The sequence below is a fragment of the Podarcis vaucheri genome (assembly GCF_965113315.1).
Source record: "Podarcis vaucheri genome assembly, chromosome: 6".
Classification (NCBI taxonomy): domain Eukaryota; kingdom Metazoa; phylum Chordata; class Lepidosauria; order Squamata; family Lacertidae; genus Podarcis; species Podarcis vaucheri.
Window position 1 is genome coordinate 45,941,071 of NC_138764.1, and position 25,781 is coordinate 45,966,851.

General features: G+C 39.4%; 1 protein-coding gene across 9 annotated transcripts in view; it reads right to left on the minus strand.

Annotated features, from left to right (window-relative positions):
- NFIA (nuclear factor I A) overlaps positions 1 to 25,781 on the minus strand; it is a 445,480-nt gene that overhangs the window by 29,199 nt on the left and 390,500 nt on the right. For 4 of the 9 annotated variants that reach the window (XM_082228759.1, XM_082228753.1, XM_082228758.1 and 1 more), the window contains 4 exons: positions 15,606 to 15,784; positions 14,273 to 14,338; positions 11,420 to 11,585; positions 6,075 to 6,166 (listed from right to left, as the gene is read on the minus strand). In XM_082228759.1, the coding sequence (XP_082084885.1) occupies positions 6,075 to 6,166; positions 11,420 to 11,585; positions 14,273 to 14,338; positions 15,606 to 15,784 (503 nt within the window). The remainder of the gene's footprint in view (positions 1 to 6,074; positions 6,167 to 11,419; positions 11,586 to 14,272; positions 14,339 to 15,605; positions 15,785 to 25,781) is intronic. The other 5 variants (XM_082228755.1, XM_082228760.1, XM_082228754.1 and 2 more) reach the window with 4 other exon arrangements.

Consider the following 25,781-nt stretch of genomic DNA (forward strand, 5'->3'; position numbering starts at 1 on the left):
CAGGCCCTTGCTTGACTAAGTTGATTCTGTTTTAGTGTTAGTGTGCTGCCCAAGCTCCTATGGATTTATGGTTTTAAAAATAAGTCACTTAGGGACATGTGACTATTAAGTTTTAATAATAATAGTAATTTATTTTCGGGGCTGCTAGTGATACCTGCGTCTATGTGCAGTTAAATCAAGTTCTTATCCTGCACAAAGCTTTGACAAATACCTGAGTATTTGCCACATATTAACAATACAAAACTGAGTGCGATGTTTGTAAAAATAATAGTTTAGTTAAGAGAGGTTTAGGCTGCCTAAGGAGAATTACTATGGAAGAAATTGGTCCATTCATTATATCTGCTCATTTCCAACCTTCACAATCATTGAATATAGGTTGGAATATAGAGTTGGAAGGATCATCAAGTCCAACCCCCTGCAATGCAAGAATATGCAGATGGACCATATGGAAACAGAATCCACAACCTCGGCGTTATCAGCACTACACCCTAACCAACTGAGGTAACACACAATAAATCAGACAGAAGTTTATTGTTCCTAATTTGCTATACAAATAAATGTCTGCAGTAACCAAAAAAGGGAAAAAGGGGGGGGGGGGAGGAAAAGCTGCTTGAAAAACATAAAGCCAGCTTAGAAACATGAGCGTAGCCAGGGTTTTTGTTGGGGGGGGGGCGGAAGCGAGACTTTGCTGGATGGGGCAGGATCTTTGTTGGGGGGGCAGAACCAATGTGATTGGTCAGTTAAGTAATTATATTGTTTTACTTGATCGGGGGCGGTGCGGTGCTCCCCCTTGGCTACGCCCATGCTTTGGGGTAGGGGGAAGACTCTTCGAGTTTAATTATATAGGAGGCTAACAGAATCCGGTTTCAAATCAAGTGCCTTACTCTAACATATATTTTTAAAAATATTTTATAGGCACATTACCAACCAAACAGAGTGGGAAGGTGAATGGGGCAATAATAAAGAAAACTTGAATAGTTTAACTGTTGGCAATTAAGCTGGCTCCAATCAAGAAAAAAGGTGATGAGTGTTGCTCTGAAAGAATAACGCTTGCCCATAAAATTAATCCCAAGTGTTATTATTTTAAAAGATATTTGTGGCATATATCTTCCCTGCACCTTCTATATATAGACTAAGTTCATATTCTTCCCATTTCCAAAGTGTTGGCTGCAAACTCCATAGTGGTATCAAACTTCCTTTAGTAGCTTCCCCAAGGTGAGAAAAATGTCTAAGCCCTCACAGACCAAGCTAGACAGAAACATCAGCTCCAGAAGTACTTATTCTTGTGCTGGAATTTAGAAAGGATAGATGCATGTGATGCATCGTATGTTCCTAATCTCATGGTGAGATAGAAACCAAGGAAGGAAGCGATAGAAAACGTGGGGATTTTTCAGTGTCTTGTTGACTGTCCATGCAGCTGCTCCTGATGGCCTGGTGGAGAAGGACCACATAAATCACTATTCCATATGAACATGTTGTGGGAGGGGGGCAGTCAAGGTAGAGTCTGTAGTTTAGGACTCAGTAACTGGAGAGTCTGCCATTTCCGCTTGACTTTCTATAAAGGAGTTGCAACACTTCCAATATCACTTGGGTTGCATGTGGTACATTCCTTGGTATTAGATGTCAGGGGAAAGTGGACTGAATATTTTCAGTGGATGACTATCTACATGGGATAGTATTTCCTTTACAAATAAGACAGCTCTCTCTCTCCCCCCTCCTCTCTCTCACACATACAATTTCTCTCACACATCCCTTAATTGAAATCTGCAGCAACCCCAGCCCCTCAATTATTTGGAAGGTTTGGAAGAAAGAGAACATCTCCATTTTGAATTTAGATGTTGTACTATAAGGAAATATCTGGTATAATTTAAAACTCAAGATAAACTGCTTGCAGGTTTTCGTTTTACCCCAAATTTCAGAATTAAATTATTTAAATCTTAACCAAAACAATTAATCATACCAAGGTTATCTAGTCAATAGAAATATGCACTATTGATTACTATCATGATCATAATTGTGTTAATTCTGCGTCAGTTTGTTTACAATTGCAGCCATTAGTGCTCAAACACTTAGTGTCTTGCTCTTTGAAGGCAAATTTACAATGAGTTGTTAAAATCGGACCAATGGAAATACGGTTTGTCTTGTCTACCCCTAAACAGTAAGAACAAATATGAAAATTATAGCATCCTAAGCAGTCTGATCTGGAAGCCCCATATAATCAAAGGGACTTACGTCTGTTTAAACAGAATCAAATTCAATGGGGCTTATTTCAAAGTAAGTGCGCACAGGGCTGCTGAAGTATTGAATAACTGAGCACAGGACTGTAGGTTCAAACAGCTTGCTTTAAAATACCTCTCTGCTTAAAGTTATGAGGCCACAAAATAAACATTACAATTTAAATGTAAAAGCATGTGAAAACTTTTCTTGTACATCTGTTAAATAGGAGGTACTTGAAGGGAGGCTGCGCGGGGGAAAAGCAGACAGCCAAGCGGCTTTCTACTGCCTAACCAATAAAAACAGACCCTGAAGAGTTAAAATATTCTCCGAGTTGCTGGTGTACTTTCTGTGACCTTGTTCAATGCGGAGAAGGCTTGAAATCCAACACAGTTTAACCACTTCTATCCATGTAGCTATAAAGGAGAGCCCTTACCAAACAGTGCAAATGGAGAAGTCAGCAAGAAAGCAGACAGTGCTCTCACAGTCTGAGTCCTGGAATATATCGATTTCATTACTGAGGGTAAGTTCACATGCTTTGTGAACATGATACAACTTGCAGTTTTCTGTGTGATGAACTGCAGCTACTGTTTGCTTGCTTGTGAAAAGCCATTTCTCAAACAGACCATCTTTAACCTCTTGTATCAACTCACCTCAAGCTGGGGGAACGATAAGGTCCACTCATCCATGAGAGCAGTCCCGTTATGACACCTTCCACACCAGCAAGTTATACCCCAATAGAGGGGTGGCAAACCTGGGGCCCTCTAGACATTGTTGAACTGCTACAGGCCCTTTTTAAATTTTATTTAACGAAGTCTGTATACTGCTTACTCAATTAAAACAAACCTCTAAGGGGACTACAAAGGGAAATTTAAAATATTCATTGAAAGTACCAATAAAAACAAACCAAGTCAATATATATACATTTTTCAAAAATGAATTAAAATCAGTAATCCTAAAACCATTATCTTTAATAAAATTACATGCTTGGGGCAGCTTGCGGAAACAAAAAGGTTTCTAGCAGGTGCCAAAACCAACACAGCAAAGGGGCCAGCCTAGCATTGGGAAGGGAGCCCCCCAAAGTAGGGTGCTATCACATTGAAGTATTGTATCACCTCTGACTTTTGGCTCTGTTGGCTGAGGCTGATGGGAGATTAAGTCCAACAACATATGGAAGACTCAGATTAGCCACCACTGCTCTAATAGCTATAGTTTGTAACATGAGATGTGGTAGGCTCAGAGTGCAGTAAGCTTATGGTGGTGAATTTGTTGCAAGGGCCACAATTAAGGTTAGTTTCTGCAGGCTACTCTCCATACAAGTATGTTGCTACATGTCACAATTTGCTATTGTGGTTTTGGTAATTGTCACCAGACCTGCAAACCGGGAAAGGGAGGGGGTGTTTCGCAGTGAAATGGTGAATATCGGCACAACTCAGTGGTAAGCTGCTTCCCACAAACTACTTTCCACACTAAGCTAAGCAACAGTTGAACTGTCATCTTACCAGAAAATGGTATTTAAGACCATTGGACACAGGCTGTATTCCATGTGTGAAAATGGCAACAGAATAAAAACATTGTAGTAGGTGCTATTAGGTCCATGTTGTATGTTTCAATTTTATGGAGGAAGAACAGAATTGCCGTTTGTCATAGGTCTTCATGCTAAATGATTATATTTGAAATTTCAATTGTCAAATGAAACCAAATGCTTCTTGCTCTTGACCTTTAAAACATTGTACGGTAACCATTACAACATTCTAAATAAAAGCTATGGTTGTCCTAAACACAAATTCCTCTTGTTAATTCTTCCCTTCCTCATGATTATGGGATATTAAGTACAGCCTTAATATTTTTCAACATCTGGCTCAAATTAGTCGCTAACAAAACTGCCAACAACTATTTTCGTAATTGACAATTGGGAATTTGAAATGGCCCAGAAAAAGCACATTCAGTGTCCTTGTCTAAGATTAGTCTTTAAAAAATGGTCAAGCTTCTGATTCAGCTATAAAAAATGCCTTCGTAGGGTAGGGTTATTCCAACTTCACTGGGGTCAAACTAGTGTTGGCTGAATTCTTGATGCTCTTGGTGGTTTTTCACTTTTATGTTCCACTTGACATTGGAAACAAAATCTTTAAAGACATTTCTTTGACCTCCACAGTATCTTTGAGGTAACTTTGTGTTCTGTTAGCCACTCCTATGATCCCAGTCTCATAAATAATTTTTCTCCCACCTGTAGAAATCAGATGTATTCCAAAATTCTTTCCTCAGTTCCTTTGTTAAAGTTCTGAATATACTCCGTATGCATCAATATGTTACACTGAGCAGCACTGAGGTTTTTGTGAAACTTTTTACTCCCTAAATACATATACTGAATATCAGTATAGCAAACCAGTTGGGTAAAAATATCCAGGGAATCTTGGGTCAAGTTATCTCCTGTAAAACACACACATACACACACGAGAGTATGTAGGTATTTTATAACGGGGCTTCTCTAATTTGATGAAGTAGCCAAACCTTCCTCTTCTTTGGGTGAAATTAGAAAATACCAGAAATGACTCTTTGGGAGGGATGTGTGTGTGTATAAGGAACTGCTTGTGGAATTTTTATTGCTGTGCAAGTGCCACAGCAGCTGCAATGAAGATGCTTGGTCTGATAATTTATGGGTTTTCTGTGCAGTCGAGAAATCATGAATCTTGGCGAAAGCACCAGAACGCAGAATCATTATCTTCCATCTCAACCTAGATTCTGTGCTCTGTTTCCTCTAATGAATTCCTGATCCACTGGGTCAGGACTGTCAAAGGCAACATCACTTCCATATGTAATAAAGCCTTTAGAAACTGCTCTGAGTATCACCTGGCCTAACTGACGAGGTGCTGGAACAAGCTCAAACTCCCAAGTACATTTAAGTATATTTAATCAGACGTATGTTTCAATTATCTGGACATATTTCCAAAGTACGTATGCTTATAGCTAGCCTTAGGCTAGTTTTTAGAAATGTTAATAATGTTGTTTTGGGCACTATCCATCACTCCTATTCCACTGGAGCAAGAGGTTTGAACCTCTTCTCCTTGGCAGCCCCAAACATGTCTTCAAAACCAGCTCCAGAGCAGAAGGAGACAAAACTGAAGTAGGGCTGTAACAGTGGAACTCCATTCACACTACTTTGGATACAACCATATATGTCTCAGTTTGAGGGCTTTAAAAACAATTTAAAAAATAATCTGTAAATTTGGGTTAACACAGCATATGATGCATGAAGCAGCTGCTTTTAAAATATGGCTATTAATTTAAATGATCTAATAAATTCAGCTGCTGACTGTCATGTTTATCAAAGAGAAAAAATGGCCCTGGGGTTCTTCTCTTGAAGATACAAAGTCCCTCTTGCACAAGAAAACAGTGGGCATGGTATAGCTCAGAAAGAGGGGAAAGATTAGTGTTTGAACACGTATAATGGCATGTGATGTACCGGTAAGTGTAGAAAACGGGGCATTCTATACATTTTGATTTCCCTTATGGAAATGACCACAAGTGACCAGTGTCTTGGCTTGCCATAAAAGACCCTGAAAAAGTTGGCTGCAGGAGAAAAAAAACAATTCTGTGTGTCAGAAAGAAAATTGTGAGTGTCAGAAAGACAGAATTAAAGTTTATAAGATTGAATTTGATTATAGCATTGTTGCCACAAGATTTTTTTGGAAAAACAAAACATACAAACAAATACTGGCAATGACATTTCACTGTTACTCAGACCATGAAGATGAACTGACTGGTGGAGAGACACACGTCACTTTCCGTAGCAACACCAAAGTGCACCAAAGAGTTAACAAGCAGCACAGCAAACAAAGCAGAAGTCGAAAGCTTCCCACCTGTGTCTGTTGAGGGATATTTACAAAGCTTGGATCCCGTGGTCCAACAGTGACGAATCGGTTTGCAGGGGAGGTGCTGGGTGTCGAGTAGGCTGTGAAGGGAAGGGACACATGCGTTCAGGAAGCAGCACTAGATCACAGACAGACAACACCAAAAACAACACCGGTCTTGGAGCCACCTAAACAAATGCTGAACACAGAAATGAGCTCATGTTGGAGGGGTCAAGAATCTGACTTGGGGAAACTGGGTTTTGAATGATGGCAATATAAATATGGACATAATTGGGCAATAAGAAACAGTATTTCTTATCAACACAAAATGGCATGGTAAAAAAAAATCTGGAGTAAGACACACAAACTTTAGTGAAATAATTATGAAAAACAAACAATTTAAAAGAAGGGAAACCATTCATTCTATGGAGACCAAGCCCTTAGTTACATCACTTTCTTCTAATATAATTGTTGATATTAACAAGATGGTGCCCATAGCTTTCAAAGTAACAGGCACAGGGTGCAATCCTGTGTTCTCACTTGAGAGAAAGCCCCATTGTGCATAACGGCACTTACGTCTGAGTAAACACACCAAGGATTGTGCTGTAAGCCTTACAGAAGGTTAGTTAAGTCATCCAAAGATGCAGTGTGATTAAGCAGCCAATATACAGTCGTTGGAGAACTGCCATGATTTTGTGTGAGCTTTTCATCAGAGTACTATTGGACAGATGGCCAACTGTTCATATCCCATTAAACAATAAATTTCAATGGAACTACTTTTTTTTTTTAAAAAAAAGCATTAGCACAAGAATTAGACACACATGATGTCTGATAACGCACATAGTATGTTGTGTGTACAGTATCAATCTAGCTTCCTTATGCAATGTGAAAGTTCTGCTTAAAATCAGAGAACCACTGCCAACCAGAGTAGACTTCCCGTCCCAAGGTCAGGAGGACTGTGAATCTGGCCAGCATCAGGAAAAACAACAACAATGGGACATGGTAGAACGGAAGGCACTATGATCTACCAGCAGAATGCTGTACTATGGTATATTCTACACTGTTCTATTAAGGTACATTATCCCACCTCAATCAACTGCAAAGCATCCCCTTGCAATGGAACAGAAGAGCTGGTTGAGAACAGGGCAAAATCTTATTTGCAGTGCTCAAATGCTCTTCAGGAGTCAATGTTTAGAAGGGGCTTTATTGTCTCCTGACCACAGGTGCTGTAAGTCACATTTTTATATAAGTTTCCAAATATTTATTGCATCTATAACAATAAGTTTATAGCAAATTTTGAAGTCAAATCTTAATTATTTCTTTTTAGAAACTCTTTTTCTATTTCTGAATGTGTTTAGCAGCCATACTGTAAACATCGTCTATCGCATTAGGCTCTTTGTAAAGAAAAAGTAAATGTAGAGCAAATGGTCTCAGACCATTTACACAGCAGCAATTCATTTTGGCCCATCTGAAGAAAGCTTCTGAAATGAAGATATTTTTAACATTACACTTGGAGATCAAAGTCACAAACTTTTTTCACCCTCAGGATCATGCTTCAAAAGGCATGATTATTAGAAAAACAGGAATAAAAAGACACAAGACAAAAGGAAATGTAATTTACAGGCTTTACCATTTCCAAACCTTCCCATCGCCAAAGTGTCTCCTACACCATTCAGGTAACAAAGGAATTACTGACTTCAGACTTCAGGTAATTACCGACCTCACAAGTCAATGAAGTCAACAATACTGATCTGCACTAAGTCTTTGAAGGTTAAGTATATTTTGCCTTCTAAGCTGTGTGAGATGATCGATAGACACATAGCTCTAGTGCTGCTGTGATGCAATAGAAATACCTGTTTTTTCTGTTTTTATTAGGAGTATATGACCCATATTTCCTTTTGCTATGCAATAGGGAGAAGCCATAGCTCAGTGGAACAGCATCTGTTTTATGCATATAATATCAAGTGCAACGGATGACATTCCTAGCTGAATTATCCCACGTAGCAGAACTAGGAAGGATCTTTGCCTCAGGCCTTCTAGAGTTATTACCTATCAGAGTCTGCAATATCAAACTTGAAGTCTGAACTCAGTATATAGAAAGGTGCAAGTCACAAGCAACTTCTTCAGTATGAATTACTTTTAATTTTCTGTGGTGTGAAGGGTAGTCTTCAAATTCCTTACTTTTCTGGGAGAATGATTACTGTCAAAGAACTGGAGAGTCAACAAGGATAAATGCTGGCAAAGCAGAATTCCAGGCAGCAGTAATCTAATACAGCGTGCAGCTTCTTCCTCACAAGAAGGAAGGTATGTATGATATGAATAGCTACACTATTCTGATATGACTGGTGCTAACACTTAACTCCCTTCAAACACTTTTTTTTACTAAGATGCAAACAACAGAACTTGACAGGACACATCTGAAAGACCACAATTTTGCACTAGATCAACACCTTCTACCATAAAGCATGCTGCAAACATAAGAAAATGGGCTTGTGCCAGGAACGTGCTTTAAGTACCAAGGCCCCTGCATAAAGGAAATGAAAGATCAGCAGCATTTTACAGTTGTGGAAGAAGACCATATTCTTCTAAGAGACAAAGGGCAAGTGTCTGGTAAACAGATCTGCTGGCCTTGGGGGCAGATTCTATCCGCTCACCTGATTTTAATTTTCCTCTTCTGCATGATACATCTACTATGTCCAATGTTAATTTATTACTGGTTTGTGATTATGGGAAATTCCCACCTGCAGCTCGCAGGAAGATTCTCAGGAGGTAAATGTGGAGCAGCCTGTATCCTTGCATCAGACTCTACAGCTGTTCAACTATGGAAATTGGTCTGGACTATAGAATTCAGCATCCTGGGAATCATTTATTTATTTATTTAAAACCTGAGTTTCTTGCTCATAACGGCAATGAAGACACGTCTGGAAATTTGCATGGTGAAATTCAAGAAGCTCAAAGGGAACTAATAAGGACTACAAAGAGTGGGATTTCAGGTCTTGCATAGCTTCATGCCTAAACAACTAGCAGAAGCTGAAATAAATTATGGACAATGTGAAAACAGGCTGAATTTATGCAGGTCACAAAACTGTGCTATTAGGTATTTTGTAAATTGGGTCTATTTTACATACGCACATGTGAAAACCCACTTCTCCAGGCCTATGCATAAAACAGAGCAAAATAAAACTCTTGTATCAAGAAAACCCAAGCTATGCATAAAGAAAAGATATATTCTGATGGTTTTGCAAGTGGCTGCTTCACACAAATGTTTCACCACAGGCAGGCACAATAATATTTCAAGCAGATTATTATGTACCCAGGATTCACCCACATTAGCCCAGTATGGAAAAACCCTTCAGCTAGATAAACTTTTACTAGATAGCCCTAGGAAGACATGATCCTCATCTTCCTGCCTGCCAAAGTAGGTGCTTATCTCAGTTTAAATAGTGTTTTTTAAATCTTCCTGTTGTTAGTATACGATTAACAGTTTACACCCACTTGGAGAGGAAAATAAAAATAAAGCCAACATGCGGGAATTCTTTATTTACTCATATGGACCTAGACACTTTTGAGAGCCAATGTGTTACACTGCAAAGAACATTGGGCTTCAATGAAGAGGCTGTGGTTTATCCTTTCTTTGCTCAGCTAACAACTTGACTGTTAGACCTGGATGACACATAGTTTCTTATGCTGATTCCAGACTGCAGCTATATAAGAGATATCGCTCAGTTGGTAGAGAATGAGAGTGTTAATCTCAGGGTTGGATACTGAGATTCAGCTATGAGGCTCTTCTGGCAGTTCCCTCATTGTGAGAAGTGAGGTTACAGGGAAGCAGGCAGAGGGCTTTCTCGGTAGTGGCACCCACCCTGTGGAATGCCCTCAGATGTCAAGGAAAGAAACAACTATCTGACTTTTAGAAGACATCTGAAGGCAGCCCTGTTTAGGGAAGTTTTTAATGTGCTACAATTTTTTATAGAGGCTGTAAGCTGCCCAGAGTGGCTGGGGAAACCTAGCCAGATGGGTGGGGCATAAATACTGTATTTACTTGAGTCTAGTGCTCCATTGAATCTAATGCACACCTTAATTTTCAGAACCTTGAAACCAAAAAAAGTATTTGCTGGTGAATGCAAATGTGCCATTGAATCTAATGCACACCTTAATTTTCACAACGTAATTTGGCCCAAAAAAGGTGAGCATTAGATTCAAGTAAATACGGTAATAAAATAATAATAAAAATAATTAGGGGTTTGGGCTAAAAGATTCCTGCATTGCACGAGTTTGGACTAGATGTCCCTTGTGGTACCTTCCGACTCTACAATTCTATGATTCTTTAGTGCTGCAGTAATGTTACTTTTGCTCAATAGGGTGAAAACAGAATTCCATCTGTGGGTCCACACATCCCCTAAGAAGTGTGCAACTTCACAGCAGTCTCATAATTTTGCAGCACCATGGCAAGGCTAAAGTTGCTGCTCCCTTACTGAGTAGCAAAGGGAGATTTTAAACTTCTTTACACAGAAGTGAGTCCTATTCTGTTTTCTAAGGACCATTCAGAATTGCAGCCTTCACTCAGTGAAGAGTTTTCCTTTGTGGATTAAAGCAGCTCCTGCTTTTCTGCAACAGAATATCCTTGGAATTAAATAGTGAACATGTGTAATGCATCAAAGCTGCTTCTAGAAGCAAATATTACTCTACTGTATTGACCACTGCTGTAGAACAGAAGAGCCCACTATCACTGCTACCTGTATGAATGATTTAGATCATGCTTAGATCTCTGCTGCAAGGTAACTAAAACCAATGATAATGGTGATGGAGGTGGTGGTGCTGATGGTGGTGCTGATGATGATAAAGAATTTTACATAAAGAATACTGTCAAAAAGTTTTTTAAATCAACATAACCAAAAATCCACAAATTATCAAACAAAATCCCCAAAACCCAGGTTAACCATGTCTCAAGATTCTTGACTATATCATGTTTCTGTGTGACAATTAATATAATAAAGAATTAATAGCAAGGGGAAAAGAAACACAGAAAACAAGGCATTAAATTCATCTGCTGTTATTTTTAAACACACTCCAAAGCCGTGCTGTATCTTCGTGAGGCACAGGATATTATAAAACATTTACCAAAGCAAAAAAACCGTTTTGGGAATCTATCTTACTTCTGTCCAGAAGGAATTAATGTTTGCTTTTTGTTGCTGTTGTGGCCTTAATGTGTGCTCTTAGTGTGCACTAAGTAGGTGAGTTTAATGGCAGGAATGTTGTTACTACATTTTTGATTCCCTTTCCAGAACAAATGGATAATGAAGCTGCAATTATAGTAGTCAGCCCTTTCCTTTCCTCCTTGCAGCTGTACTTACTTGGTGAAGTGGGAGAGGCGGCACCTCCTTCTGTCGACGTGGTTGGAGGCTTTGTGTCTGGCACTGGCAGAGGCACAGGCCTGGCCATTGGTGGAGGAGGTGGCGGCGGCAACATTGGGGTAGGAAGGAATGGATTGTGCACCTTGCCTTGACTGCTACCATTGGGCTGCCAAAAACATAAGAAAAGAAAAAAAATGATTAGCTGCCTCTTGTCCCAAGAGAACAGTTGATCAGTGGTAAAGAAAAACACAAACAGGTAGCTGAAATTGAAATGGATCTTTTTATAAATGTCCTTTCTATAAATGGAAGAAGCTATACATTTATGAAGAAGAACATTCACCCCTTCTCCTCCCCTCTTCAGCCCCCTGAAAATCTATTCCCAAGATTTGGGTGGCCCTTGGGAACAGCATTGGATATGGTGCAGGGAACTGCAGATGGACAATCAAGTTTATGGAAGCCACTTCTTTGTTAACTGAAAAAAGGAGAAACTTATCAACTCCCCCACCCCCTTTTCCTTATATGAAAACTGAAGGCATCAGGCAGATTTGGACATATGAGCCTCAGAAAGGCTTGGGCTTGTGTGCTCCCCTCTCCTCCTATGCTGTGGCTTCAAGAGCAGTAAGGAAACTTTTGCTTCCATTTTAGGCTGACCTTAGTTTAGTATGTTGTCCAAACCCTATACTTGGGGTGATTTCAATTATGGCAACTCGAAACAATACAGTTTCATAAACTATGGTTTGAAACTGGTTTGTTTTAGCTAACCACAGTTAACTTTAACCACCATTTTCTAGATTTGGACAACAGACAAATGGCAGTTATTCTAAAATAGAAGTTTGAGTTTCCAAAATAGCAGTGGGAGTTTCTATTCTTCTCCTCACTCCCATGCCAGAGGAGAAAGAGGTGCATGAACCGAAAATGTGTTGCAGCTCAAACCTCCTTGGTTTGGCATTACTTGCAAACAAGGTCATTGCCTTCTATTATTTTCCTGGAAGTTTGTATCTTATGCACAAGAGCAGATCCCTGAACCGATTATAATAAAAAACCTTAAGCTGCATCATCTTTGCAGTGACAATATTCTTATAGCTCTACTGTTGTTAATCTTCACTAGGACCTTGGATTTGCCTCTAAGAGCTGGGGCAACCTCCATACCAAGGTTTCAAATGGACTTAGGCCGCAATCTTCCAAATTACTGAAATCAATTCTGGGTTTAAGACTGCAACCTTACATTATACATTATTTTTACTAAGAAAATAAAACTGACATCACATTTTGAAATAATCCCAACTATTCTTTTAATAATTAGCCATCGTTGATCCTCATAAGAGCTGTACAGCTCAGAGTTTCAATTTTTTAATATCATTCTGTTAGAAAACACAATCTGCTTTGTTTTAAATATTTAATATCATATGATGGTACAAATATGCACCATGACACAGCTGAATGAGAACAAACTGTGAATGAATCAGGTGGTTTGATTTTGTGAAAAATGCTGACAATATTCTTTAGTATTCTGTAACTGGATGAAGATTAAAAACTCTTTCTTTAAATGTAGAGAATATGCATAGTGGAAATGTTTAGTTCCAGGATGCTGCAGAATGCATATTTCACATGGGATCTGAAGCTTAAAACATGCTAAATCCATTTAATTCCTTTGAGAGGCTTTGTTGACTTCAAGGAATGCTATTACTCACAAGTTTGCAAGGCTATGATACTGTTCCGAAGTGACTCATAAGAAATAATAAGTCATAAGTTCAGCCAATTTTTGTGGCGTTAGGTGCTTAAAGAAGTGGTGTAGCCAGCATCATACCAGACCACTTTGACTTCCTGTATCCAGTGAATGAAATCTCCTGAGTAGAGTGAAGTCAATCATCTGATTAATAATGACTTAAAGAATATAGCTCTACTGCTTATAAGCAATGGGTGGTATCCAATTGATTCTCCTTGTGCTACTCCTGGAAGAGTCATCTGGTGGAAGAGGAGAACAATTTTTTTGAGGATTACCCTTCTCTACTGCAGTCCTTAGTATCTCCCACTCTGATCTGGGCAACCAGAAGTCCCTCAAAGTAGATTGTGGGAAGAGAAAGCAGTAGAAGTTCCTCTAAATTGGGTTTTACTTTCTAGTAAATGTGTAGTCCAAACTTCAATATGTTTTTCCACTTTTGCCATATCTTGTGTAATCTCCTGCCCAAGCAGAGACATGAAAACTGCTACAGAAGAACCTACTTATTATAACACTGCATGCACTCTTAAATATTTGCAGAACTGCTTTAGTGGATATTGTTTTTCTGCTTATGGCTTTTAGATCCAGCATTATAGTTTGGATCCAAAGCAATGCTGTTGTTGTTTTATCAGGTTCAGGTAACAAACTGGGTGCTAAAAGCAACTGTTTACACTGTATTATACATATTGGAAATGTAAAGGATAAAAACAACTGGGGAAATCATTACTCTTCAGTTGTGCCCTACTGTTCGCAAGAAAGCCAAGAATTATTTTAGATAAGGTTGTACACAGAGTTAATCATTTCTGCATACAAATGGAGTGTTATTCCAATAACCTGAAGATAATTACTAAGTTTGACAAAAAACAACAACCTGAGATTGCTCAACCAAAAATCTTGGAGCACTATTTAATTTTTCAGAGAGATAAGGAGAAAAGATAACAATTCTCAGGAATAACAAACTATAAGAATCTGTACTTTTATCTTCTTGAGTTCAAGTACTGGTCAGCTTAATCTAAAGTGCTATAAGAAAGTCATTTTTTAAAAGAAAGTGAATGTGGCTGATCTGAAACAGCTGTTCCTTACTCTCCTGTCTAAAGAAATAATTAATAAAAATTACAAGGTATTTTGTTAACCTTGGAAGTGCTGAAGTCAGAAAGCATGAAGCTGAATCTTTGGGACCACGGCAGGTGAAAGTCTTCCTAAAGGATGAATTAGAAGTTCAGTTCACACAAAATGCTGTTATACTGGATGTTGGGTTGGGATGCCACCAATTACTGTCATTTTATTCTCAATTACGGTAATGCACTCGAAAATGTGGCTGCCTGTAGACTTGATCCAGAAGCTAGTCCAGAACATGACTGCTTGGCTGCCAACTGGAAGAACCTATTGCCTGTACTGAGGGCACTACATAGCTGCCAATATACTACTAGGTCAGATTTAAGTATTGGTCTAAACGGTCCTTAATAAATTGGGGTTCGGGTTCCTGAGGACTACCTTACTTTCTCTATATTGGTATGGTCACTGTGCTCATGAGGGTAGGTTCTTTTTGAAGTGCTACATGCCACTGAGGTCACCTATGTGGTGACATAGGTGCAGAGCTTTAGTATAGCAGCCCCTATATTTTTATTTTACCAGACCTTCCTAGAAGGACAATCCAGGTCATTGCTAATTTTGAAATAGGTTTTTATCAGATTACCAATAAATTGTATTATATTGCTTTCTCTTTTTGTACATCACTTTAAGATTCAATATAAAGCAATTGAGAAAATTTCTAAATAAGTGAAATATGGCCTAGCTTTATGTGACCAAATCTCAGAGCTAATGTGATTTCCCCTCTCTTCTTTTCTGAAGTGGATGCTAAGAGATTAGAAGCTTTTGCATACATTATCAATTAATTGCAATTTAGAATTATATCCAGGCCCTAAATTGTTGTTCATCTTAATCATGGTTTATTGAAACAATGGTTTCATAAACAATGGTTTGCGTAAACCATGGTTAAGTCTAACCTCAATTTGCCTTGATTAGGACATAACACCAAGCTGCTGTTAGTCAAAAGAAGCAGCAGCAATACCTTCTCTGAGCAATCCCATTATAAAAAGGTAGTGGCTGCTGCCAGCATTATATCCTGGGTTAACACACAATATTCTATGATATGATATTTTGCCTGGAAAGCTACAGTTGCACTAACGACCAACATGGCAACGATCTGCTAATACATCTGGCTACAAGTCAGAAAGTTTAGCATGTAAAAATAAAGCAGTTTAAAAACACATTAACTGAACTTCAGTCACATTCAGTGGGACCTGAACATGCATATCTTTGGCTGGATCACTCTTCATAGTCAGTTTGTAGCAGTGAAAAATTAAGGCCCTGTTTTTATGTATGTAAAAAACACTTGTTAGCATAATTTCATGGTTATTTGGCACAGAAACAAAAGCATCTGAAGAAATAAAATGGCTTCCTTACATTTAGGAACCCCACCTGTCCAGCCTGCTGACCAGCGTCGGGACAGACAAGTTGGACAAACTCTTTCAGAGTCTCCTGAGGATGATAGCGGATTGCTGGGTGTGAGAAGTATGGCCCAGGCTGCTGAATAATGGGTGATGTTGGAAAATGAAGAGTCGATGGTGTTGCATGTGGACTTGCTATAAGAAAGAAAAGAAGGCGTTATAAGTGATTGGTTTTTGGACTTAGATAAACACAGTTAAAATTTATAAATTTATTTATATATAAACTTCAATTATTTTAATATAGCTCTTTATTTTTAAAAAGAAAAAAATCCTCCCCACTCAAAAAAAAAAAAGTCTTCCCAAAATCTATACATCCCAGAGTATGTGCCTGATGTTCTAGGTACTGATTTTTATAATACATCAAGTCATATTGAGTTCTGTAGCACTTCAAATATAAAGGCAGAGCTTAAATGCAGCCAGATTTTAAAATGTCTTTTCTGCATTTTTAGTGGTCATCATTTATAAAGGAGCCAGAAGTCCTTGGTAAAAGTGACGACTATTCATTACCTTAAGAGCCTTTCTAATGAATCGAGCAATAAAAAATGTATTTGGGAGATTACAGTTGATTTAATTGACATTCTGCATAATTCTGGTTTCCACATAGGGACCAGTTTTATTTTGGGCTATAAATGGGCAATAATATAATGATGATGCTCTTGCAGCCCTTGTGCATGTCACTTTTTCGGCTCAATGGAGAAATATGATTTCTAAGTCATTTGCTTTCATGTAAACTAACATTTTCATTTTGTCCTTTCTAAGTGAAACTGGTCATTCAAATATGACTCCAGGGCAATTTTAGGAATCTAAGATAGTGAATTCACATGCAATGGATTAAAATTATGTATAGACTGGCTCTCAGTAACCCCTACAACAATACTACAAGCAGAATTTTTGTATTAGGGAAGGTAAAGGAGGCTGAAACTAAGATACAGTGGTTTGACTACTACCTTTCCGTGAGTAACACGATATTCCTGTACAGTGGTGCCCCGCAAGACGAATGCCTTGCAAGACGGAAAACTCGCTAGACGAAAGAGTTTTCCGTTTTGGAGGTGCTTCGCAAAACGAATTTCCTATGGGCTTGCTTCGCAAGACGACAATGTCTTGCGAGTTCCTGCTGGGTTTTCCCCCTCCCCCCCTTTTTCTAAGCCGCTAAGCCGCTTATAAGCTGATCCGATCAGCAGATAAGCCGCTAAAAGCCGCTAATAGCGCTAATCCGTCAATGGGCTTGCTTCGCAAGATGAAAAAACCGCTAGACGAAGAGAATCACAGAACGGATTCTTTTCGTCTTGCGAGGCAGCACTGTATGCCTCTCGTATGCATCTCATATTTCTCCACACTGAACAGGAATCAACCCCTGCACACCAATTCCTCCAAAATGGGCAAGTTTATTCACTCCTCCATAATTAATGGCAGGAGACATGGGCGGCACACGGAACAATGAAATATGCATGGATACTCAAGTGACAATGATAGTAATTATAGAAGAAAATGTGGCAAAGACTCAGATATTTTCTTCTATGGTACCATGCAGTTAAATAGCCCTATGGTACAGATAACAGTTTTAAATTTTATTTGCTGTGTCTACCGAGTAGATCTATACTCTGTTACCTTCTTCATGAATAGGGCACTATCCAGGTGGTTTTCCAAGTAACTCACACAAACCTATTGAAGACAGCACTCCAAAATGCATCTGCTGGGAGTGGGATGTACATTTACCCAGCAACAATAATATTGGAATTAGAATACTGGGGAAATGTCATATGTTCACATTTACCGTATTTTTTGCACCATAACACTCACTTTTTTCCTCCTAGAAAGTAAGGGGAAATGTCTGTGCGTGTTATGGAGGAAATGCCTACGGGTGGCATACCTACGGATTTTCCTCCTCTAAAAACTACGTGTGTGTTATGGTCGGGTGCGTGTTCTAGAGCGAAAAATACGGTATTCCTCTATAAGCCAATGTATCTGGCATTTTTTTGAATTTTGCTGATTTTCTTCCACTTCACCACACTGCATCACAGAAGTCCATTGGGGTTGTATGCTATCGCTCCTCTCACATTAGGGTTTATTTCTGACCAAGTATATAGACATCCTCTCTCAACCAGCACTATTAAACTTTTATGTCTTTCTATGCCTATGCACTGCATTTGTAAACCACAAAGAACTGCTTCAATAAAAGTTTTGAAAGTCACTACGTGAACAGGAGAATAGACTGCATTAGTCTGGAAGAATGCTTAATACGTTGGGTGTATATACAACTTGGCAGTACAAAGCAATAGTTGAATGAAGATTAAACCAAAATAAAGTAGCAGCATTTTGCATTGGTGTTTCACTGACATTAGACAGATTGTAACAAAGATTTCTCTTTTTAGCAAAATGAAACAAATCATTTCATACTAGTTGGGCTACAGGCGGGGGTGACTTGAATAAAATATTGAGGGGGGGGCAGGTAAGTAAGCCCTGCCCCGCATAATCGATCATGTAACACGGTGCACACACAGCATTTGAATGACAATGCCCATCAATTTGGGGGGTGGCCCTATCAAATATTTTTATGGGGGGCCCAAATGGTCCTCAGCCCCTAGGAGTTGGCTCCTATGTTGCGCTATGAGTGGTATTCAACTAAGTTTTACTCATGGCAGATCTATTGAAATTAATGGACTTATCTTAGTTGTGTATACATTCACTTTAATTTTAATTAAGTAAAACTTATATACTCCCCTATATTTATTTTCCCCATGAAGAAATAGCTCATAATATCTGCTACAACACACCCAGTAGTGACAGAAATCCAGCTACGTATTTGGAGCCCAGATTATCATAGAAGTAGATAACTAAACCTGCATGGTCACTGAGGGTACATACCTTTTCCACCTCCAGAAAAGAGCTGTCAAGTTGCTAAACATGACTTTGTCCCAAAATACATTCACTTTGTATTTTGTCAGCCAGTAGTAGCTATTCTGTTTATATAAGTATCTTACAGTCATCCTAAAACATCACTTCTGAATAGCTAGAACAAAAGGAAGGTGCCTTCTGCATATCTCATCTACCACATTGAGCATCTAGCTGCTCAGACATGTTCCCGTGTTAAAATCTTACCCTACTATTATTTCAGACTACATAACTGCTTCATTTCCAGACTCCGTACAACTCTCCAAACTCACCTGGGCACCATCTATTCTTTAGTTTCAAGCTGTGCTAAACCCTGCTTCTTGCTCTGATTCTGACAAGCCCATCCAACTATATCAGTTTCCTTTTCCACTCCACTTTCCTTCTGTTTCTATAAATCCAGCTCAACTACAAATTGGAACACCAGTTGCAAACTAAAGGGACTGGGCCATGACTTTGGCTAGGCCCTTTCATTTGGTAATTGTGCAGACTGTTAATTGTGACTATAAGAACTGTCTTGATCATAGGCTTCATAGCCAAGTGCAACATATCCAAGCCACATCCTGAGAATAGTTTGGTTTCTATTTGTATGTGTTCAAACAGCAAATGCTAAAACAACACTTCCTCTACCCACACTGTTGAATGGTAATAAGCCTTGCAGTATTTCTTCTTTTTTCCTTTTCCTTTTCCTGGAACTGAATTGAGTATGTTCTACAGTCCTCATCATATGTTACCAAATAATAATTTCTTCTACTGAGAAACTGTAATTTTCATTACTAGATGAAATGTTTATCACTGCCACACTCAGAACTCAGAGTTGTAGTCATCTAAGTTCTACTTAGAGTACAATTGCTGAAATTAATGGACACAAGTTAGTCGTGCTTATTAAATTCACTATGTCTACTTCAAGTTGGACTAGCACTCGCTACAACCCTAAAATCCCACAAATTATCACCCCATGTTTGCATGTTGCAGCTTAAAGATCTGTCAGAAGAATATTGATACACATGAAACGATGTGTCCAAAGATGTTGCATTAATCAGGAGAAAAATCATAAAATTGTAATGCCTTTAAGCCATTGTGTAACATGTGCCGTTCTCACTTTAACCACCCCCCCCCCCGCTTTCCTAGTTTTTCACTACCTCTATATACAAGTATGGTGAGAAAGACAGGGTGGGTGCAGTTAATATATTTTTGTGATTTGTCAATTGTTCCACAACAGAAGAATCCTATGATTTATTGCACAATTTTTTATCATCATAAAAAATAATTCACAGTAAGTGGCTTACGGTACCAGGGTATGCTGGTCATAAGTCATTAAAAATAATTACCAAGGATACCCTAACAATAAAGCTCAATATTGTAAGAAGGGGGTAGTGATGTCAAATAATAAAATATGTGTTGGAATGTATCTAAATTAAAATGTAAAGATTTGTAAACGGTAAAACTGGAGCATTATCATTACAAAGTAACCTTAAAAGGTTGCTCTGAATCTGTTTCTCTCTAAATAAAGAATTAACTTTCACTCTGATATACTTAACATAAACAGTTCTATACTAACATTTTGTCGACTTCTCTGATTTCCTACTGTAACTCTGCATAACACAGTGTAAGAATTCTATTAATATGAATTCCTTGAACTGGCCTAATATGCTCAGACTCCAGGGCTGACTAATTTGGTGCCAAGTTTGCTTTGCAACAATGCTGCAGGATGATGTCTGTTTAGTCAAGTACTGTTTACACTCACTGACAGCCGCTCTGCAGGGTTTCAGGTAGGGGACATTCCCGGCCCTACCTGGGACCTTCGGCATGTGAAGCAGATGCTCTGCTACTGCTGGTCAATTTCCAGGCTTCTGTAATATTACACAGTGCACCTCCCTTTACTGAGACCCTCCCACCATAAAGACTAGGAAGGATTTGATGCTCTCTCTCACACACATGCACAGACATTTTTGGTCTATGTAAGCTGCAAGCCACCTAGCACAAGAAGAAGATAGCACAGTGTAGCCTATATTTTACAAAATATTGCAGTATGTCAGAAATGATGCAGCAGCAACAGCTGGAATTCCCAACAGCTATATTTGTGCTACTAACAAAAAGTGACAATCGCTTGTCCTTGGTATCCTGTTAAACGGGACATGAAGTGAACAGCTGCATATGAACTTTCAGGAAGTGACATTTACAAGGAAAGCTATTACCAGTTCAAACATTTATGAAACCTCTCCACCTGCTAAAGGCATCATTATTGACTAGAGATGCTGAAGCACTGGAGAACATGCAGGGCACTATAGCTCTAGATGTACCTGCAGCATGCACCTGTAACGTGTGACTGAGGATAATAGGCTAAGTAAAAGGTAAAAAGGTAAAGGAACCCTGGATGGTTAAGTCTAGTCAAAGGCGACTATGGGGTGTGGCACTCATGTTCGCTTTTCAGGCCAGGAGAGCTGGCGTTTGTCCACAGACAGCTTTCTGGGTCACGTGGCCAGCATGACTAAACTGCTTCTGGTGCAACAGGACACCGTGTTGAGTGCCAGAGTGCAGGGAAACACCGTTTACCATCCTGCCGCAGTGGTACCTATTTATCTACTCGCATTGGTATGCTTTCAAACTGCTAGGTTGGCAGAAGCTGGGACAGAGCAACGGGAGCTCACCCCGTCACACTGATTCGAACCACCGACCTTCCGATTGGCAAGCCCAAGAGGCTCAGTGGTAAAACATTTCAGTTCAATCTTATGCTTCCTCTTTGGTAACCAGTGTAACCATAATACTGACATTTATGGAAACATTAATAAATTTTATTGTTTAAATATTGCAGCATGTTTTTATTCAGTAATTTTGCATCATAGGAAACAGGGATGTTTGTCCCTCCAACCTAACTTCCACCCAGCAAATGCTCAGAAAGCCACACCCATAATTTTAAACCAGTTTTGATGAAAGAGGGAGAGAAAGTAACAGAAGCAGCATTTTCTGGAAATACCCCTCACTATTTGACTCCAGTGTACCAACCCTCTGCCTTTTGCCTTCACTGGAACTGTATCTGCCATCACAACCAGTCATAGAAAATGCCACCCTGCCTCTTCCTCTGCAGCCTAATCTCCTCCTCTACTGTACATCTGCTTGGTGGAAGATGGGGAGATTAAAGGAAGCTGGACAGGAGTGGCTGCCAGGAAGCAGAGGTAGGGGCAAGCAATGTGTTCTGGAGACATCTTCATGGTTTCAGTCCATTTCTGATACCCAAACCCCTGAATCATGACTCCTGAACTCCATATCTGCTGCTGAGCCTGTACTGTCACTTGCCCTGAACAAATATCCCTTTCTGACTTACACCTAAGAGCCTCTTTCTGCATGTGTTAGGTGGGAATCAGGACACCTTCCCCACATGGCAGTGCTTGTCTTTCAAAACCTCCTAACATACCAAAACAAGTGAGGTTTCCTCAATCTCTGTTTCCCCAACTTCTCAACCAGAACACTCCTTTCAGCTGTCTTCTTTTCTACTATTCAAAGGTGGTTCCCCTTGGTTCCAAAAAGCTGGAAACTGCAAATTTCAGTCTATACACACTTTGGCAACAGTGCTCTTTATTTAAATTGGTTGGGAAGGAGGTGATAGGGCAAGAGAATGGCCTACCAAGGACTCCTATGTAATATCCCAGTCCTTAAGATTATTTAGTCATTGTGTGGAGTGTGGTGGTGATGAGGGCCAGAGACTGCCTTTGGGGCTTTCAAACGTCAGATCAGGTCCCTGTTTAACACTATGGTTACTTCATACACATTTGTAATCCTTATAAGTACTCTGTACGGAAGGCCAGTATTTTACCTTTCCAATACTGCAGACAGAGCTTCAAACTGACAGCCAAAGTTGATGTGACAGATGGATGCAGTGTGTTTAAACCCAAATCTATCCTGGTTACATAGAAAGAAAATGATGGAGGGATCTAATGCCAACAGGAATATGGATGCACAGGTGAGGAGTACATGCACACCTCCATTTGCCCCCTCTCATGAAGCATCTTTTATCCAAGGTCAGTTCTACAGTCAGAACCTCAATGAGGACAGGTGTGCAGATGATATAAAATATTCAGTGTTGTTGGTTCCCCCCTCCCAAAAAGAGATATTGTGAGGAGCTCCACAATGATCTCTCCAAAGTGAGTGAATGAGCAATAAAATGGCAAATGCGATGCAACGTAACCAAGTGCATAAAATTATACATGGCATGAAGAAAGTGGATACAGAAATGGTTTCTCTCTCTCTCTCTCTCTCTCTCTCTCTCTCTCTCTCTCTCATAAAAGCCAAAGAACCTGAATGCTGGAAGATTCAGGACAGACTGAAAAAAGTACTGAGCGGTGAATAGCTAAACTATGCGACCCGCTCACATGGGAGGCAGTGATGGTCACCAACTTGGATGGCTTTAAATGTGTTAGGCAAATGAATGGAGGACAAGGCCATCAACGGCTACTAGCCATTATGACTATTGTCCTACCTCCACTGTCAGAAGCAGTGTTCCTGCGAATGCTAATTGCTGGTGGGCAGAGTGCTGTTGTGCTCATGTCTTGCTTGCAGGTTTCCACAGGCACATGAAGATATACAGGTCAAATTTCAGACCCCCATTGGAAATAACCCTGTTGTCAGGCCTTCCTTCTATTGTATTATATTCCAGTATTCAATAACTATGGGAGCTGCATGGGATAGAATGGAAGCATGAGCAATTCCCATGTTATGATGACAGAATAATTCCCTGGGATGCTTTGTTTTATTGGTTTTAGAGGTACAAGATAAAAGCAATGCAGAGAAATATATCTAAGTTTATTAACAAATTCATTAAAACATGAATTCCTCTTTCTAAAAATAGCAACAGCTAAGTCACAATGAAGCATGAGAATGTACCATCAGCTCCTTTTTTTATAAAAAAGACCTAATTAGCCTCATTACAATTGAAAAGTATTTGTTAAAAGGCATTAAAGTGGAAACATTGTTGTAGTTCGTTTCCTTAGATACTTCCTTTTCAATCTTTTTGAGATGCTTTAGCTCACTGTGATCTGCAACCTCTCTCATAACATTAAAGCAAAGCAAGTGCCAGTTCAAATTATGTAAGATGTATCCCACCCTTTCTACCCTGAAAGTACTTGTTTTCAAAAATGACCGTATTAGAGTACTAATTGGCTAAGCCACCATGCTGGCTGATGTGAAATGCTTTGAAACGCTCTGCAACAGCTGTGTTGATCAGAAATAAGAAGAGTGACTTTTTAATAAGGAAAGCTGGCAAAAGGCCAGGAGTTTTGAAGGGAACTTGAACTTCCATATATATAATGCAATTCAAGAGGTGCAGAACAGAAGTATGAACCAACAGCTTGAAAAAATCAAAGCTTTTGGGCACAATCCAGCTCCATTAATCAATGGTAGTTTTGCCACCGACTGATATGGGAGGTGGATCACAACTGGCTTCCCGACTCTTCCTACATTCTACCAATCTAAGATTAAAAGAAGCACCAAGTAACAACAAGGCACCTCTGAAGAACTGAGGTTTTAAAGATTGTTCTAGCTTATTCTTATTCAAATGTGCTTAAATAAAATGTTTACATCTAACTCTTTCAGCAGTCCTAAAAAGCCCTGCAGCCTTACACTTTCTGTTCATTGAATGTAACTTTATATACACATAATTCAGATGAGCAACTAGCGGTAAATAAAAGGCATAGGGTATGCTACTATTTTCTGATTTATGTGGAAACCGACCTAAATGAAGACTGTGCACAGAATGATGTTAGGATCTTATTCATTTATTTATTTCATTACATTTCTATCCCACTTTCCTCAGGAGCTCTCAGTGTGGCATACCCGTATTTCCTCCACCCCATTTTATACTCACAACAACCTTGTGAAAAGGGTTAGGCTGAAAGAGAAGGACTAGCTGGTTAACTCACGTTTTCTGAGGGTGTGTGCTTTGGGGATAAGCATCTCTCTCTCTGCCAGGACTTCCTCAGTCAGTCCATTTCTCCTCTACATGTCTATCTCTGTCATAACCTTGCTAAACTGCTCTCTTAACCCTAAACGACATGCAAATGAGGATGGCCTAATTCTCCCCACAGAGGCAGAAGCTTGTGCAAACAGTCTGTCTCTCCAGACTTTTAACTCTCCTCCCATTCCCAGGTTTTTCTCCATGCAACCATGTTTAAATGAGGGAGGAGGCCTGTGTGGGCTAGGATTTGGAGGCTGGTGCCCTCTTGTGCCTAGCATGCACTCCTTTAGATAGAAGGGGCAGCAGGGAACAGCAGAGGTTGACTTCTAAAGGGAAGCCGAAGATCTAACTAAGGAGCTGGTATTACTGAAGCAAAGAGGTCTGCTAAGATGAGAGCAAAGTTCTATGGTAGCCTTCAACAAAGAACTTTTGCCAAGTGATAATTGTTTCTTCAGCTTTAAAGAAACCAGCTACTTTGGGCCCAGGTTGAAGATGATCAGACAATTTTCACTCAGTGGGGCACTCACTGGGCAACCTTTGACTATCTGTCAGCCAAATCCAACCCACAGAGGCTAGAGTAGTTGTGTAGGCAAGAACCATTAATGCCACCCAGAGCTTCTGGAGGAAGGATGGGATAAAAATGTAACAAACTCTGCTGAAAAGATGGAAACTGCTATGCATTGCCAAATGAATTGTTCAGATATTTGGGTGAGCTCAATGGACTCCTGACTACCTCTTGAATAAAGAACATGATAGATTAAGGCCTGCTGCTGCTGCAATTGTTTGTTTAGCAAAATTCTACTCTTTCTACTTATAGCTGTCACGAGGAACCTGTGGCTTCCCATATGTTCCTGGTCTCCAACTCCCATTAGCCCTAACCAGCATGACTAATGTTCAGGGACGACGGGTGTCACCATCAAAAAGATCAGGTTCGTTATGCCTGATGTACTGAATACAGAAATATTTGTGTAGACCCCCAGAATTCAATGGGACCTAAGTTAGTCATGGCTTGTTTTCAATGAGTCTGCACTAAGCATGACTAAGTCTAAATCCAACCAAATATCTTATGTACTGTAGGCTCGTATTCAGACTGTCTGTACTGGGTTTCATTAGTCGCTTCAACGAAAAAAATTCAAAAAATAATTTCTTTCACACTTGAATGCAGTGTATTAAATAAAAACTTGTAAAATAATGTCATATTTTGTTTGTGCAATGATAGAATTCTGCTTTGATACTAAAATGGGTATATTAGTGGAACCAATGAATCCAGAGTGATAGATTGCTGCTAAGTTA